A 16040-nucleotide genomic window follows, 5' to 3' on the forward strand; every position below is an offset into this window, starting at 1 on the left:
TGATCTCCTGATGAACTTTCTCTCCACATTCCAGAAGATGTCCAGGCTTGCCACCTTCCCACCTCATTCTGCCCCTGCTCTGTCTATATGGGGCTCTTGTGACAACAACCCAAGAGTTTATCAGTAGAAATAGTGGAGAGGTATACAGTGGGAGGCAGTCATTTTTCATTTAGTACTGTTTTCCACAATGAGAGCGAAGAGGGGAAAGTCTCCCTGCTCCTTGAACAGCCTGCAGATCTCCCTATTTTTGATAGCAGCAAATGGTGATCCACTTTCTCCCCATGTCAGGCTCTAGCAAACAGCAGGAAGATAGGAAGCCACCTTATACCGAATGAGATCTATTCCAGGATCATCCATGCCAGCCTTTCTCAATCTTTTCACCATCCTTGAAATTATATTCAGGTCTTGAGGAACCCCTGCATGACCATCATTATATCTACAGTTCAAAAACCTACAGCTGTAACAACAACCTTTACTAATTTCAATCATGATCTGGTGTGGTACCTCAAATGACATCTCATGGAATCCTAGGCTTCTAGGGGAATGCTGGCTGAGAAATCTATGCTGTCAGACAATGGTTCCTCCAGGTTTCTGAGAGGAGTCTTTTCTAGGGATATCAATGATTGAACCTGAGACCTCTGGCATGGAAGGCAGGTGCTCTCCCTCCAAGCCATGGCTTCTCTCTACACTGATCTCCTGCCACCTCCTCTCTTTCACACACACACACACACACACACACACACACACACACACACACACACTGTTTTGTACATTGAAGTCATTTCCGATTTATAGCGACCCTAAGGAAACCCTATCATTGGGTTTTATTGGCGAGTTTCTTCAGATGGGTTTTCAATTGCCATCCTCTGAGGCTGAAAAAGTGTGACTTGTCAAAGGTCACCCAGTGGGCTAAGAAGGCCAAGCCACAATTTGAACCCTGGTCTCCAGAGTCATAATCCAATGCGCAAACCACTACGCTAAGCTGGCTCATTCCTATCTATCTATCTATCTATCTATCTATCTATCTATCTATCTATCTATCTCAAGGGTAAGGCTACAGTCAGGTCAAACATAATGCTATTTTTGGTGTCTAGTTCTGCGGTGATAGGGCAGTGCCCTAGCGTTAACCCTCTCCCAGTGCAAAGTTGCAGGTTGCAGCAGCTGTCCAAAGTCCATGTGATGAAATCAGTGGCACAGCCTAAGTGAGAACCCAGGGGCTTCCACCGTGCCTCTACCAAACTGGCTACTACAAGCACCTCTGCCCACAGAAGAATCCTTTTGAGCAGCCTTGAACACACAAGATGCAATGCCTATCTCCCCAACTTCCTACATCTCCTGGTAACTCCTCTTACAAAGCTGTGAAGGGACAATCCTTGTCAAACCCACAAGACAAGGCTGGCGTAGTGTGGGTTTGGAAGGGAAATGGCAGCCATACCTTAGTTTTATTGAGCACCAGACCCACAAAGGTGGAGACCAACAAGGATCCTGACATGGAGGTCTTGGTCCGCAGGTCTCTGGGCATGCCTGGGAAGGGCGAGACGGGGGGTTCTTCGGGGAGGGTCACCGTGTAAGAATTCCGCATGCTGCAAAGGTTGCACACTCCACAGCTACCTCTGATCTTCCCTTTGCTCCAAACTTAGAAGGAAGCCCAAAAGGTGCAGAGGAGGAACCAAGAGGAAGAAGCAGAGAAGGTATCACTCCATGTCCAGCCAGCTCCGTGGAGAGCAAAACACAGTTTTGGGGGGCTCTTGAAGCACCCAGCACCGCCAAGGGGAGACTCACTTAACGTAGGTGAGCCATCAAGTAAACTGACATCAAGGAGCAGAAGAACAACAAGGCAGCTTCTTCACAGCAAAACACAGTCTTGGGAGGTTCTTGATACACCCAAAGCCACCAAGAGGAGATCCACTTAAAATTAGTGTCCCATCAACTAAACCAACATCAAGGAGCAGAAGAACAACAAGGCAGCTTCTTCCGAGCAAAACACAGTCTTGATACACCAAGGATAGACCCACAATGTTGGTGTCCCATCAACCGAACCAACATCAAGGAGCAGAAGAACAATGAGGCAGTTTCTTCAGAGCAAAACACAGTCTTGGGGGGCTCTTGATGCACCAAGGAGAGAGCCACTTAATGTAGGCGTCCTATCAACTGAACAGGAGCGAAAGAATAAGGCAGCTTCTTCAGACCAAGCCCCAAAAGTTTCCTAGAGTCTCCTAGAAGGTGGATCATAGGGCTGACACTCCACGCTCAGGTCTATAAAGCCATGCCGGCTTCACTCTGCGGTGGTCCCAGTCCCTTGTCTTTCAGGAGGCCTTTCAAAACCCAGTTTGCTGTTGAGCTGTCACTCCAGGTGAAGCTGCTGCCTGCTGCTCTTACACGGTGTACTTTTCCCTCTTCTGCCTCCTTGGGAATGTGTGGAGCTGCTGACGGCACCTGGATCTCTCTGACATCAAGGGAGGGGAGGTGGGACGGATGCCCAGGCAAGCTTGCACAGAAGGCAGGGCTCTCTCGAGGGAGGCACTGACGGCCAAAGCTCTGGGACCCTTCCAAGCACCAGGAGGGGGAAGCCAGGGAGGAACGTGAAGGTTGGCAGTGCCCAGTTTTGATCTGTGCAGCTGTCATAGCAACTTGGCTAAACTGGCCTAGTGACTAATTTTTGCTTTTTTAAAAACTCCACAACTCACTCTAGAAATAAAATATGTGGAAACCGCCGGATGTTTAAAGCAAGATTGAGCAAGACACATACTCAGCACTGTCCTTGTCACTGAGGTATTTGTCGCCGTTGTGCCCTCAAGATGTTCCCGACTTATGGTGACCCTAAGTGGACCGTATCACAGGGTTTTCTTGACAAGATGTGTTCAGAAAGGGTTTGCTTTTGCCTCTCTCTGAGGCTGAGAGGGTGTGACTTGCCTAAGAACATGCCCAGTGGGTTTTTATGGCTGAGTGAGGATTCTAATCCTGGTCTCCAGAGTTCAATCCATCAATCGCTTTATTGTAACCAACGACCACATTAAATGACCATATTCCAAAATGGATACGAATACATAAAATACATACATACTATGAATGTTAGTAGATCTCCAGAGTTTTAGTCCAACATTCAAACCACTACATTACACTGATACACTGCTCTGTAAAAGTGGATAACAACATACAGTACTCCATATCCACAGATTCTGTATACACAGATTCAACCATCCACAGCTTGAAAATATTATATAAGCACACACACACACACACACACACACACTCTCCAAAACGCAAACCTTGATTTTGCCATTTTGTATAAGGGACACCATTGTACTATCCCACTCTATTTAACAGGACATGAGCATCCACAAATTTTGGTATCCATGGGGGATCCTGGAACCAAACCCCAGTGGATACCAAGGACCCACTGTATTTAAAAACAATATACATTATACAAAAGCTACAACAGAAGTATTAATAGAAAAGTTATTTAAAAAACACCAATTAAACAGTTTATGAAATTACAAACATGAAACATTTCGTTGTTGTTAGCTGCTCCTGAATCGACCCCAACTCACGCTGACATCACGCTGATGAGGCATCTCCAAGACCTCCTGTCCTCCACTGCTCTGCTTAGGTCCTACAAATTTGTGCCCATGGTCTCCCTGATTGAATCTATCCATCTGGTGTATGGTCTTCCTCTCTTTCTACTACCTTCTACCTTTCCTAGCATTATTGTCTTTTCCAATGAGTCGTGCCTTCCCACAATGTGGCCAAAATATGACAGCCTTAATTTGACCATCTTGGCTTCCAGGGAATGTCGAGGCTTGATCTGTTCAATGACCCAGTTGTTTGTCTGTTTGGCTGTCTGCGGTATTTTCATTACAAACCTTAAAATTCATTAAAAGACTACATGCCAACTTTAAAAACAGCACCACACAGCATGAAAAACCCACCCCAGTTAGTTTCTCAAACCAAACTCAGTTTTGCCATTCAAAAATGCTAATGGCATAAAAATGTTCTAACTTGCTGATGGAAGAAGAGCAACGATAGGGCTTTTTTAGGGAAGGAGTTCCAAAATTTGGGAGCAGCCACCGAGAAGACCCTCTCCCAAAGAAATTTATCCCAAAGATCAACTGAAAAGCAGTTGGTCCATAGAGTGAATTGCCACAAGGAGGCAGAAGGTGAGTGCTGTTTCTCTAACAAAACCTCTTCCCTGGCCAATCACCTACAACAGTGATGGTGAACCTATGGCATGCGTGCCAGAGGTGGCACTCAGAGTCCTCTCTGTGGGCACACATGCTCTCTCCCTAGCACAGAGTTTGCCAGTTTCATACTAGAAAGCCAGAGGGACGTGGCACTTTGCAATAAATAAGTGGGGCCTGGGTTGCAGTTCGGGCACTCGGTCTGTAAAAGTTTCACCTACAACATCAAATCATAAACCTCTGCAAAATGTATCCAGGGGTTGTCATGTTGTCCATATGTCAAAATACAACAACATCTCAAAATTCACAAGACAACGATACCAACCCAAAATGCACAAAATACATGTCGTAAGCTTTCGAAGCTCCGCTGGCTTCTTTGTCATGCAAGGGTGTTAAAAATCATACAGGAGAAAGAAAGAAAAAGGACAAGGGTAGAGACAGGCCTACATTTTGTCAAGGTGACAGATTTTCAGGGTATACCAGGAATACTACTATTAAATAGCTTCCCAAAGCAAGAATTCTACTTAGCCTGGCTTAGTTATATATTTCCAAGACATTCGCTGGGGTTAGGGGCACAGGACCCCCGTGGAAGTGGAAAAACCACAAATGAAAACACACACAATGTTTTTACTTGAGATAACATTTCTCTAGGAATCTCTAGGTCCCCCAGCACGACTCTATGGCCAACAGCTATCAGATGTTGACCATAGAATCATGCTACAAATGCCCAGAAATGTGTTTTCTCTAGCAATCTCTAAGTCCTCCAGGGCAACTCTATGGTCAATTTCTAGTAGAGTTGTGCTAGAGAAGCTAGAAATCCCCAAAGAGAACATATTAATTAGATCCGCAAATAATCTAAGTCTAAGCCGCCAAATGTAGAGGGACAACTGTACTTGCTCTGATAGCTTGTTCTGCAAGCTGGAAGTTTGCTCCGAAGTTCATTGCAACTGCTGACACAAGATTTTGTGACCAAAATTCAGGATATAATCAATCCAAGCTCATGATTTAATGTCATTGACATTTTATGGGCCCAGATCCAGAACACCTTGTTGTAAATTAGTAACATTTCAAACACACAGGTATGAGCCAGCAAGGCTTCACTCACAGTGCAATCCTATGTAATAACTCAGAAGCAAGTTGCAATGTGTTTAGCAGAAATTGCTTCTTAACCATGTTAAGCATATGTAGGGTGGCAGCCTCAGCAAGCTTTGGTTTGGGCTTAAATTTGAAGCAGACTGGATCTGTTTTTCCTGCCTTCTTTTCCACACAACATTAGCCCTTGGAAATGTTCAACTTCCAGATTTCTTCAGGTAGTACATGAGAGCTTGCAAGGGGGTGGATTCTGGGATTTGTTCTTCAAAATCGACACATCAAAGTTTGGCTGACATATGAACGCTCGCATCAAGCCCAAACTGGAGCTGTCTGTAGAAAGAGTGCCTCTGAGCCTACTCAGAGTGCACAGTTGTTATCACAGCCACCTTCCACATATCTGGGACAAGTAAGCCAAGCGTGAGGTTTCGCTCCTGGAAAAAACAGACTGAGCTGTCTGCCTTTCTCTTTCAATAAAATCAAGCATCCGCTCAATGTTGTTTTTTTGCAGTGCTTCCAACTGTCCTCCAACCAAATCTCTTTGTACAGACACTGCAGAGAAGCTAAGTTTAGCTTGGATGAGGTAGAGCTATTTTTGGCAGCGTTAAAAATAAATCCAGAGAGACAGAGTGGTGTCGCTTTTTGCAGCATTATTTATCTACGGGAATTTTAAACCCCTCACCAGCAGGCTGCAGTCATTCCAGTTAATACAGCTTGCGAGGACCCAGATAACACACACACACACACACACACACACACACACACACACACACACATTCAGGCTGGTGGACTGGACAAACTGATGCGCAACTAGATAAAAATGCACACGTATCGACACAGCCCAGGGATGTATATGGCACTGTGCGTTGTTACACCATAAGACTGGGATCTGAGCGAGATGCAGAAAACGTAATTGTGTTCTGTGACTGTAATTGTGTGCGCAGCTGGGTTGTGACGTTGCCACCCACACAGAGTTGTGAGGCCAGGAAAGCACATAACTTGCAGATCCTTTATTCAGGCTTTCAAGACCATCACACGGAAACACAGTCAGACTCAGTTCTGTTATACAAGTCAATTAAATTTGCGCATGTCTATTTATGTAGCCCCAGTATGTCCAAGATTGCTAAGCAAGACCCCTCGAATTGAGGAACTAGATACCTTTGAGAAACTTACAGATATTGCTGAACAACATTTGCTGGCATGCTGTACTATTATACTGGCTAGGGTTGATGGGAGTTGCAGTCCAGCAGCATTTGGAGACCCACAGTTGCCACCATGTCACTAGAGACCCCTGTGCCATTTAGACTGCAAAGGCAATCTATTGCCATTGCAATAATATTTGACAATAGATGGTACCCTAAATATCCATCATGCCCAGCCAGATTTCGCTGGGAAGCTCAGCATCAGGACAGAAAGGCAAAAGCCCCCCAATCCTCCCCAAAGAATCAAATCAACATATATATTCCTGTGTTAGATGGACTCTTAGTTTGATCTAGCAGGTCTCTTCTTATGCTTTTATTACATCTTCCAAATCTGCTGGAGAAACCATCATAAAATGCAGAACTAAGGTTAACAGGTGCCCTGCCACTGGTCATGTGCCAACCTTGCAGGAGTAGCGCCACACATGCCAACAGCAGTAAGTAACTTGGCAGCGGGAACATTTTGCAGTCACATGTAACTGATGTGACCCTCACCAGTCTAAGTTTAATGACATGGAACTTGAGTCTTTCGGCACGGCTATAAAAACTCCCGTCGTCTTTCCCAGCCATTTGCATTGCAATTTGCAATTTAATTGAATTTTCTCTTTTAAATGATTCTTATAATACATACTGACCTGGAAAAATTTAAAAATAAAAATCAAACCAAACTGAAGACTGGGGGGGAAAAAAAATAGCAACAGAGATCATTAAACTCCTCATAAACTCTCTGCTCGTCTCCACATGTTAAGTAACCCCAGGCATTGCTATATCTGGTTAGCAAACAGCTTACCAATAAGGCAACCCAGGGAAGTCATCTGGGGTCTCCTATAACCCAGAATGACCTCCTAGGATGGTAAATCAGGGCAACTCCTATTTTAAACCTCTCCTTTGAGAGGGAGGGATGAGAGAGCTTGACCCTTCATTACGGTTGGGTAGAAGGAGAGTGACATGTTGGTTTGGGGATCCCAATCTAAGCCTCTCATCCTTACAGTCACTTGGAAAAGAAGCAAAAAGGCTATCTTTGGTGCTGAAAGAGCTGTGTGCCTTCTAGGCACCTGTCAACTTATGATGAAGCCATGAATTTCATAGGGTTTTCTTAGGCCAGGAATCCTGAGAGGCGGTTTTACCCATTCCTTCCAATGAAATAGAGCCGAAAGCACCTGGGATTCCTTGGTGTCCTCCCATCTAGATATTAACCAGGGCTGACCCTGCTTAGCTTCCAAGATATGATGCTTTTAGGCTATTTAAGCCTTAGTGAAAAACTAGAGATATAACATTTCCAGAAATTTTGAAGTCATGGGAGGAAATCAAAACCCTTTGCCTGGTACCCTGTTAGTGACTTATGCAGGTGGAAGTCCATCTTATTTGTGTCTGTCTTATTTGGGATCATTATGGAGACCCCTATTCTCTTTCTCCCTCCCCAATGAACAAAGCTCCCCTCTCCATATTGCTGTGATGCATACACCCATCCACCACTAACCATTCCATGGCTCAGTTCCATGGCTGGTGCACATGCCTATAGTACAGTATATGGGAATGAGAGAAATATCTGGCTATGTTCCCATAGCCAGATGCAGATCCAAACATCATCTGCTGTAAACCTTTACAGTGGATCTTGGCAGAAGTTGTCCTTGGTTTGCATCTGGCTATGAGGATGTGATGTTCTGGATTTGTATAAAAATTTACTGTGTATATTGCTAACATTAATGTAAGGGATGGCTATGTATGTAATGTGTAGTAAATATAAGAAGGAAAGAAATATGTCGGAGTAAAGGCTGGTGTGTGTATGATCAAATATGCACTGCTGAAACAATCCAGTTTGGCACCACTTTAACTGCCATGGCTCAATGATATGGAATTCTGAGAATTGTTGGCGGGATACAAACCGCCGCTTTGCGGCGCTTCCCCGCCGCCGCCGCTTGCTCCGCGCGGGAGCTGCAGCAGCCAAACCGCGCGGCTCCTGCGCGGAGCAAAAAAGAAGCTCCATTTCGGAGCTTCTTCTTGCGGCGCCTCTATGACGTCACGAGGCGCCGCTGGCGCATTCGCGACGTCATAGGCACCGCGACACGTCTGGACGCTATGCGTCCAGTACGTAAAGATGGCGGCGCCCATGTGGAAGGGGCGCCGCCATCTTGTACTTATAGGATACGTACTAGGGTTAGGGGTGTGTGGAAGCACCGCCCCTTCCTAACCCTAGTACGTATTCTATACGTACTATATGGCGGTTTGTATCCCGCCCCAGTTTGTTGCGCACCAGAGCAATCTGAGTGAGAAGGCGAAATATCTCAAAGAGCTACAAACCTCTGAATTGAGCCATGGCAGTTAACGTGGTGTCAAACTACATTATTTCTGCAGTGCAGATTAGACCTAGGACAACTGGATAGTTAGGAATATGAGTCAGCGGTGTTAGGCGAGTCAGTCAGGGTCAGAGACAGATTAGTTAAATGCAACTCATTTAGTTAGGATTAGGAGTGAGAGATAGTGGTAGTTCATTGGGGTCAGTCAAGATTTAGATGTGTTAAATAAGTAGTGATAAATGTTACGTCAAACCTCTGTGTAATAAATTATTTTTGTATTATGTACTGGTGCTTCTGAGAACGCTACCCAAAGGACTTCATCACATGTGCCTTCAGTCCCACTACAATTGTGCCAGTTTAAGAAAAGGAGCATAGTGTTTTTGCAGTAATCTTTGTCACACATTTTCTGCTTTAGCACTTTAGATTCCTTTGGTGATCCATGGCCATGCAATGTGATTTCACCATTGCTACTCTAATGCTGCCTTCTGATCTTTGCATGCCTTTTGTGCTCACAGAAGACGAAATGAGAGTGTCTCCTCCTGAGGAGGAGATGGTCATTTCTTCATTAGGGGGTAGAGGGAGAAAATAAAATAAAGTAAAAAACAAAAACAAAAACGTCCTGCTCTGGGTTAGTGAGGGGATAGGAAAGAGAGGAGACACTGAGAAAGAAGGAGACACTGATATCATGTTACTCACAATACTGCAACTGCTTATGATACCCGAGGACTAATGCTATCGCAGTGCATTTGAGAGCTTATTGACTGGTTTTCTTATCAATGACAAGGTCCAATCAACAGTGCTTTAGGGCAAGGCAGCAATGAGACAGAGATGGCGCTGTGTGATAAGTATTGCCAAGGGTGATACGATATACTTTAATGGTGGTTTAAAATCCATGGGTGATAAAGTCCAAAGCCTCACACAGGGACCATGAAAGCATATATAAGATTTCCATAACTGTTGCCTTAGCGGTCCTCACTTATGGTGACAGTGGTGGACAACCCTTACAAGAAATATAGCCAGATGCATCTTTGATCCTCTCCACCAGCATGATGGTGGTGTGTACATGAAGCTATTGTAGTGAAATGGTGTGTCCTGGAGGTAGTAAGAAGGGAGTTGTAGCATAGTTCAGTACGTGGAACTCTTATCCTAGGAAAGACCATGTCATATCTTGGCCAAAATCTGTATGAGGTGAATGCTGAAGAGCAACTTAGGGAGCTGGGGATGTTTAGCCTGGGGAAAAGGAAGTGAAGAGGTGACACGATAGCTCTGTTTAAATATTTGAAGAGATGTCATATTGAGGATGGAGCAAGCTTGTTTTCTGCTGCTCCAGAGACTACGACACGGAGCAGTGGATTCAAAGTACAGGGAAAGAGATTCTACTTCAACATTAGGAAGAGCTTCCTGACAGTAAGAGCTGTTTGGCAATGGAAGAAGCTGCCTTGGAGGTTGGTGGAATCTCCTTCTTTGGAGATTTTAAAACAGATGCTGGATGGCCATCTGCCGGGAGTGTTTTGATTATGCATTCCTGCATGGCAGGGGGTTGGACTGGATGGCCCTTGTAGTCTATTCCAACTCTATAATTCTTTGTACATACAATATTCATGGGACTCTGATGCCAAACACATACTGTACATCTGAGTTTCGTGCTCGAGCGGCTGGTCATGAAGTTAGAGGTACAAAGACAGGAGGGATGTACCTCTCCTTGCCATGAGCATCTGCCCCTTCTTTCATCCATGCGCACAGCTGAAAGTGTCAGCTGCCCCTTCCAGGGATTGTGTCCTGACAATCCCAGCTTGTGCCCCCAGTAATCTCACCCTCCTTAATGTCCCTCTCAGATGGAGTCGGATGGCATGTGGGCCGTGTATGAGGATGTGTGTGATGCCAGTTGAAGTGGGCTGCCATATGGCTGAGGATCTGAACTCCTTTGCCAACCAGTACCCTCCTCCAGTAGCTGAGAGCCAGAAAAAGATGGTGGGGAGACTTAGAGAGCAGAGAGGAAGGGAGGTAAGTCTTGCTTCTTAAAGGCCATCCTGTCTGCAAAAGGGATTAGGTGGGAAGACCAGATGCAGGCCCAGGGTCTGCAGTTCTTTGCTGCCAGGTTTCAAGTCAAAACCAAGCAAAGTGGGGCAGGGGGTAATCATGTACAAATGAGGGGGAAAGCCAAAAGAAAATGTTCTGAGCATTTTCAAAGGGGTGTTATTTATAACCCTATTAACAAAAAAAGTAAACAGTACAAGAGCGTGATTATGACCAACCGTGATAGCATTTTGAACAACATAAATGCAACATTACATAAATCAATCAATAAATGTCATGCATATATATATATATATATATATAGCATTTGTATTGTTTATTTCTTAATTGTTTACTACTGAGTTTACTCTTCATGGCACTCAAAAATGGTATGTTTAACCATTTCTGCACTTGGCCATCTGTCTGCCCTCTTTTCAGCAGCAGGCAAAGAATTCATTCATCTATCCATCCATCCATTCATGGATTTATATCTTGCCTTTTTCCCAAAACGGCCTTTAACTGGTTGGGGCAGAAGGATGTTCAAGGTGTGTGCTAGATTTTGTAATACATGCTAGGTGCTGAATGTGTTTTTAATTGTTTTACATTAATATTTTCTTGGCTGGATTGTTTCATGCTTGTTAATCTTTTTTACTACATATTTTAGCTATTTGGCTTTATATTATATGATAAACTATTTGGGTGCTGGACCACAACTTTGGAGATCAGGTTTCAATTCCCTGCTTAAGCATAAAAACCCACTGGGTGACCTTGGGCAAGTCACACTCTCTCAGCCTCAGAGGTTGGCCATGGCAAACCTCCTCTGAAGAAACCAGCCAAGAAAACCTTATGATAGGTTTGCCTTTGGGCTGCCAGAAGTGAAAAGTGACTTGGAGGCACATAGGTGCCATAATGGAAGAAAGGCGGGATATAAATTAAACAGAGGGAAAAACAAACTCTGGCTGTCTAGGTCTACCCTGCCATGACCCAATCCCCTCCTTGTGCTGAAGTAGGTTTCCGAATGAGGATGAAAGTGGAAAGTTACCAGCCTGGGAGTGAGGGCAAGGGTTTTACAAGACAAAGTGTTCATGCAAGAGAACACAAGCTTCTGCAAAGTTGACATGTCTCCAGGTGCATTAATTGCCCTGGTGTCCCTGTTTGCAGTCAACGGGTTTACTGCAAACATACCAAAAAGTCCCATGGAAACTTCTCTGGAGTTATAGAAGCTGCTGAGTACAGCCAAACAAACAGACCTCACCACGCCTGATAACCATGTCTGGGAAGGGTTTAATTTTAATAAACAGATCTCCACAGCTGAGCCCTCAAATCTTTCCTGCATGCCCCAGTGACAATGTCTTTGAGCATACTGTCATCACCTTTCCTCCAAACAACTGAAAACCAGGACCCGCTCCTCATTGCTGTTTCAGAGATTGCACTGAGGATGGTCCGCGCCGTTCTGAGCCCTTTCAGCCACAAGGACAGAACATTTCCTTTACTAAAAAGCAAAAGTTTGCAGGATGCTGAATCTTGAGCATGATGCCAGTGTCAGCTTTTGCATGGCATTGCAAAAGACACTGCAAAGAACCAGTGGTTTGAGTGTTGGACTACAACTCTGGAGACCAGAGTTCGATTCCCTGCCCAGGAATGAAACCCCCTGGGTGACCTTGGGCAAGCCACACTCTCTCAGCCTCAGGGGAAAGCCATGGCAAACATTCTCTGAACAAATCTGGTCGAGAAAACCCCAGGATAGATTCACTATATTCAGAAACAACTTGAAGATACACAACAACAACAGCAGTAGACTCCTGGACCTGGTGATGCACTCTCCTCCACAAACCTTTGTCTTGGAGTTAGTGTCAGCTAGCCATGAAGGAAAGGCATTCTGCATATGCTTGCAAATACCTTACTCTGTTCACCCTGCTATTATGACCTCATTGCTGGGGAAGGCAAGGGGGGGGGGAATAAAACAGGTTCTGCAGATGAACTCAGCCTTAGTTAACAAAGTGTTCTTCTTGGACAAATATGAATGCCACTTCTTTAGAGAGACAATGCATGCAACCACTAGAAGAGGGGGAGAAAGCCCAGATCACAGGAGTGGGACGGGAAAGAGACTTCAAGCACAGCAGGGCATCTCAGTTCTTCCCAGCAAGTGGCGTCAACTGGATCTGCCATCACAGAACAGCTATCTCTGGCAGCCCATTCGCGCCAGTCAGTCCAGCCACAGTCCTGTCATCTCTGCTGCCTTCACAAATAGTTTGCAGGGGCTGAAATGTACCCATGTGGCATATTACACACCTCCAATTTTTTCCCCTGTCCCCATTGTGCCATGTGCCTCTTAGGTTTCTTTCTTTCTTTCTTTCTTTCTTTCTTTCTTTCTTTCTTTCTCACCAGTGCTTGCTCAGAGAGTTAGCCGAACAAAGCCAGATCCTAAGCAGAGACAGGGGCATTGAAAAGAAACTCTTGCGTGCAAACATTGCTGCTGCCACCATTGTTGTTGTTATTATTATTATAATGGCTTGGGGATATGACTTTTTCTGGGCAACCCCTCCTCAGCCAGCATGGCCAATGGTTGGAGGATTCAGGGGTTGGAGAGGCCAGAAAAATCACTACCTCAATTCTCAGCTCTCTGACTCTGGACAGGATTCTTTATAGTTATCAGGGGCACAAACTATGGGACTGGAGCCGTTTGTGAATTTTAATGTTTTTCAGGCTTGAGGATGTAACCCGATAAATTGTTCAATTGCTTTTTAGATAACATTGTGTTTATAATTCTAACAAAATGTTTGCATAGTTTTAAATCTGTCTTGTTTTAGATATGTTGCTAGATGCAGTGAGTCCCATTTTTGGAACGAAGGTGGGAGACAAATGACTGCAATAATAATAATAATAATAATAATATGTTGATGATAATTATGATGACAACAACAACAATCTGTTATGCCATTAAATCCAGGATTAATTAACCCCTGCATGGGTGACAGTGTAGCCTCAGATTAAGACACCAATGCCAAATTTCAGATGGTCTTGTCTTACTTGAGGCCAAACCTACCCAAGGGGAGCAAAAGGAGGGCTCTGGCCCTCCAAATAAGAATTCTGCTGCCTTCTAATGACATTTTATCCCCAAACTCCTAGCGTTGCAGAGAGGGAGATACTGAAAATCATCCACACCTAGAATGTTTCTATTTGCTGTGTTTGATTCCCTGGGTCACTTTGCCTGCTCCTTTTCTCTGGATGCCTAAACCCAACTCTACTCAGATTTTAAGTTACTGCAATGTGAGACATTTGGAGACATAAGGAAAATTTCATGGGAAGGGACAGAATTCTTATTTGGGAGAGGCGATGCTCTCATTCTGCCCTCGTAGATGCACCCCAGAATCTACTGTACCTAAACCCAGACCAAGTCCAGTGCATAGTCCAGTGCATATGCTCTATTCCTGGAAGGGAATGGGTGCATGCCATTGCTGTGGACTTGAGAGCCTGCAATTAGACCTTGCCTCCCTGTCAATCTTGGCTGTTTCCTTGGCATTAGTCCCTGGTGTTTATGTAACAGGTATAATTGCTTAATACTTGCTTGAGAACAAACAGAAGCACACACACACACACACACACACACACACACACACACAGAGATGAATTCTTCTGGCCTTGTCAACAGGTTCAGGAAGGCTCTGGGTGGAACTGTCCTGGAGTGAATCATGGTGCCAGGCAGCTGTCTCAGCACATGAGAGGGAGTGTGCAGAGGCTGGAGAAGTTGCTTTTTGAAACTCCAGCTCCCAGAATCCCCCGGCCATTGCGATGCCTATCTATCAGAACTGTCTGTGTGTTTTGTTGGTGCCTAGAGCTTTGACCATCTGGCAAAGGAAGGGCATGCCAGGTTTTTTAGCTCTCATGGTTAGAGAGGCACTCCCCCCCCCCCCCAAAAAAAACAAAGAAAGTCATACTCATTTTATATTCAGTAATGTATGTACACTTTGCCTAAGTACCGTAAAAGCACCGGATCCTGTCTGATCTTTTCTAGCCCCACCTGGAAATCCCTGGAATCCCCTGGTAGTCTCCCATCCAAGGATTTGTTGTAGTGAACCTCTCTTAGCTTCCGAAATAAGAGGAGACTGGGTGGGATATTATTTGTCCTATTCAAACTCCACCCGGAGAAATCCATTTCAATAGATAGGTCTCAAGAGGGCTAAATACCCTAAAGGCACCAGATCCCATGTGACCTTGGATGCTAAGCAGGGTCAGCCCTGGTTGGTACTTGGATGGGAGACTACCAAGAAATCCCTGGTGCTGTAGGCTACATTTCGGAGAAAGAAATTCTGAGGATTCCTTACCTACAAAAACCTTATGAAATTCATGGGGTCACCATAAGTAGACATGTGACTTAAAATCAGAGAATCACAGAATCATAGAAGTTGGAAGAGACCCCAAGGACCACCCAGTCCAACCTCTTTTCATGCAGGAATATGCAATCCAAGTCCTTTCTGATAGATGGCCATGTAGCCTCTATTTAAAAGCCTCCAAAGAAGGAGATGCTCCACCATGTGTCAAGGCAGCGTGTTCCATTGTCAAACAGCTCTTACTGTTGGAAAGTTCTTCCTAATGTTGAGGTGGAATCTCCTTTCCTGCAGTTTGCATCCATTGCTCTGTGCCCTAGTCTCTGGAGCAGCAGAAAACAAGCTTGCTCCATCCTCAAGATGACATCCCTTTAAATATTGAAACATGACAGACTTGAAGGCACACACAGACACAATGAACATTCGGACTAATATGCTGAGTTTTGTGTCTGTTGTGTGTTTGTTTCTCTCCTCCTCTCTCACTCTGTCACTTTCCAGGAGGATTGCAACACAGTTTTATGTTCAGACTGCTTTAAACTTGACCTCTGTGCTCCAGTTGACTGTTCCACGGGGGAGAGTCTCACCGAGTTCAACCCACACCTGGGCCAAAGTTTCCATCCCCTCCAGACGGAGATGTTCAGCCTCCCCTGCTTGAGCCCATGTTCCCCGCGCACGAGGTGGGTGACTGGACTCATTTTTCACAGTCTGCAACTCAGGTGTCCCTAACCTAGGAACACAGATTGCCTGAAGCCAACAATGGGCCCTGGAACAGATGACCCAACTTTGAGCACGTTTGACCTGATGTTGGCACAGCATGAACTGGCCGCTGTGCTATTCACCTGCTCTTGCCATGCAGGTTCACTGGCAATGCAAATGCCCCTTTGGGATGTATCTCTTCACATCTGGAAAAGTGATCTGGGGGGCTGTAAGGTA

General features: G+C 45.0%; 1 protein-coding gene across 3 annotated transcripts in view; it reads right to left on the reverse strand.

Moving 5' to 3' along the window:
* Positions 1 to 16040, reverse strand: part of USP2 (ubiquitin specific peptidase 2) — a 57436-nt gene that overhangs the window by 22291 nt on the left and 19105 nt on the right. Inside the window, exon 1 of one of the 3 annotated variants that reach the window (XM_042474692.1) lies at positions 1436 to 2524. The exons of the other annotated variants lie outside the window; for them this stretch is intronic. Coding sequence (XP_042330626.1) covers positions 1436 to 1582 — 147 coding nt within the window. The 5' untranslated portion in view covers positions 1583 to 2524. Of the gene's footprint in view, positions 1 to 1435; positions 2525 to 16040 lie in introns of those variants that run through there. 3 annotated transcript variants of the gene reach the window in all.

This window comes from Sceloporus undulatus, chromosome 6, assembly GCF_019175285.1.
Source record: "Sceloporus undulatus isolate JIND9_A2432 ecotype Alabama chromosome 6, SceUnd_v1.1, whole genome shotgun sequence".
Taxonomy (NCBI): domain Eukaryota; kingdom Metazoa; phylum Chordata; class Lepidosauria; order Squamata; family Phrynosomatidae; genus Sceloporus; species Sceloporus undulatus.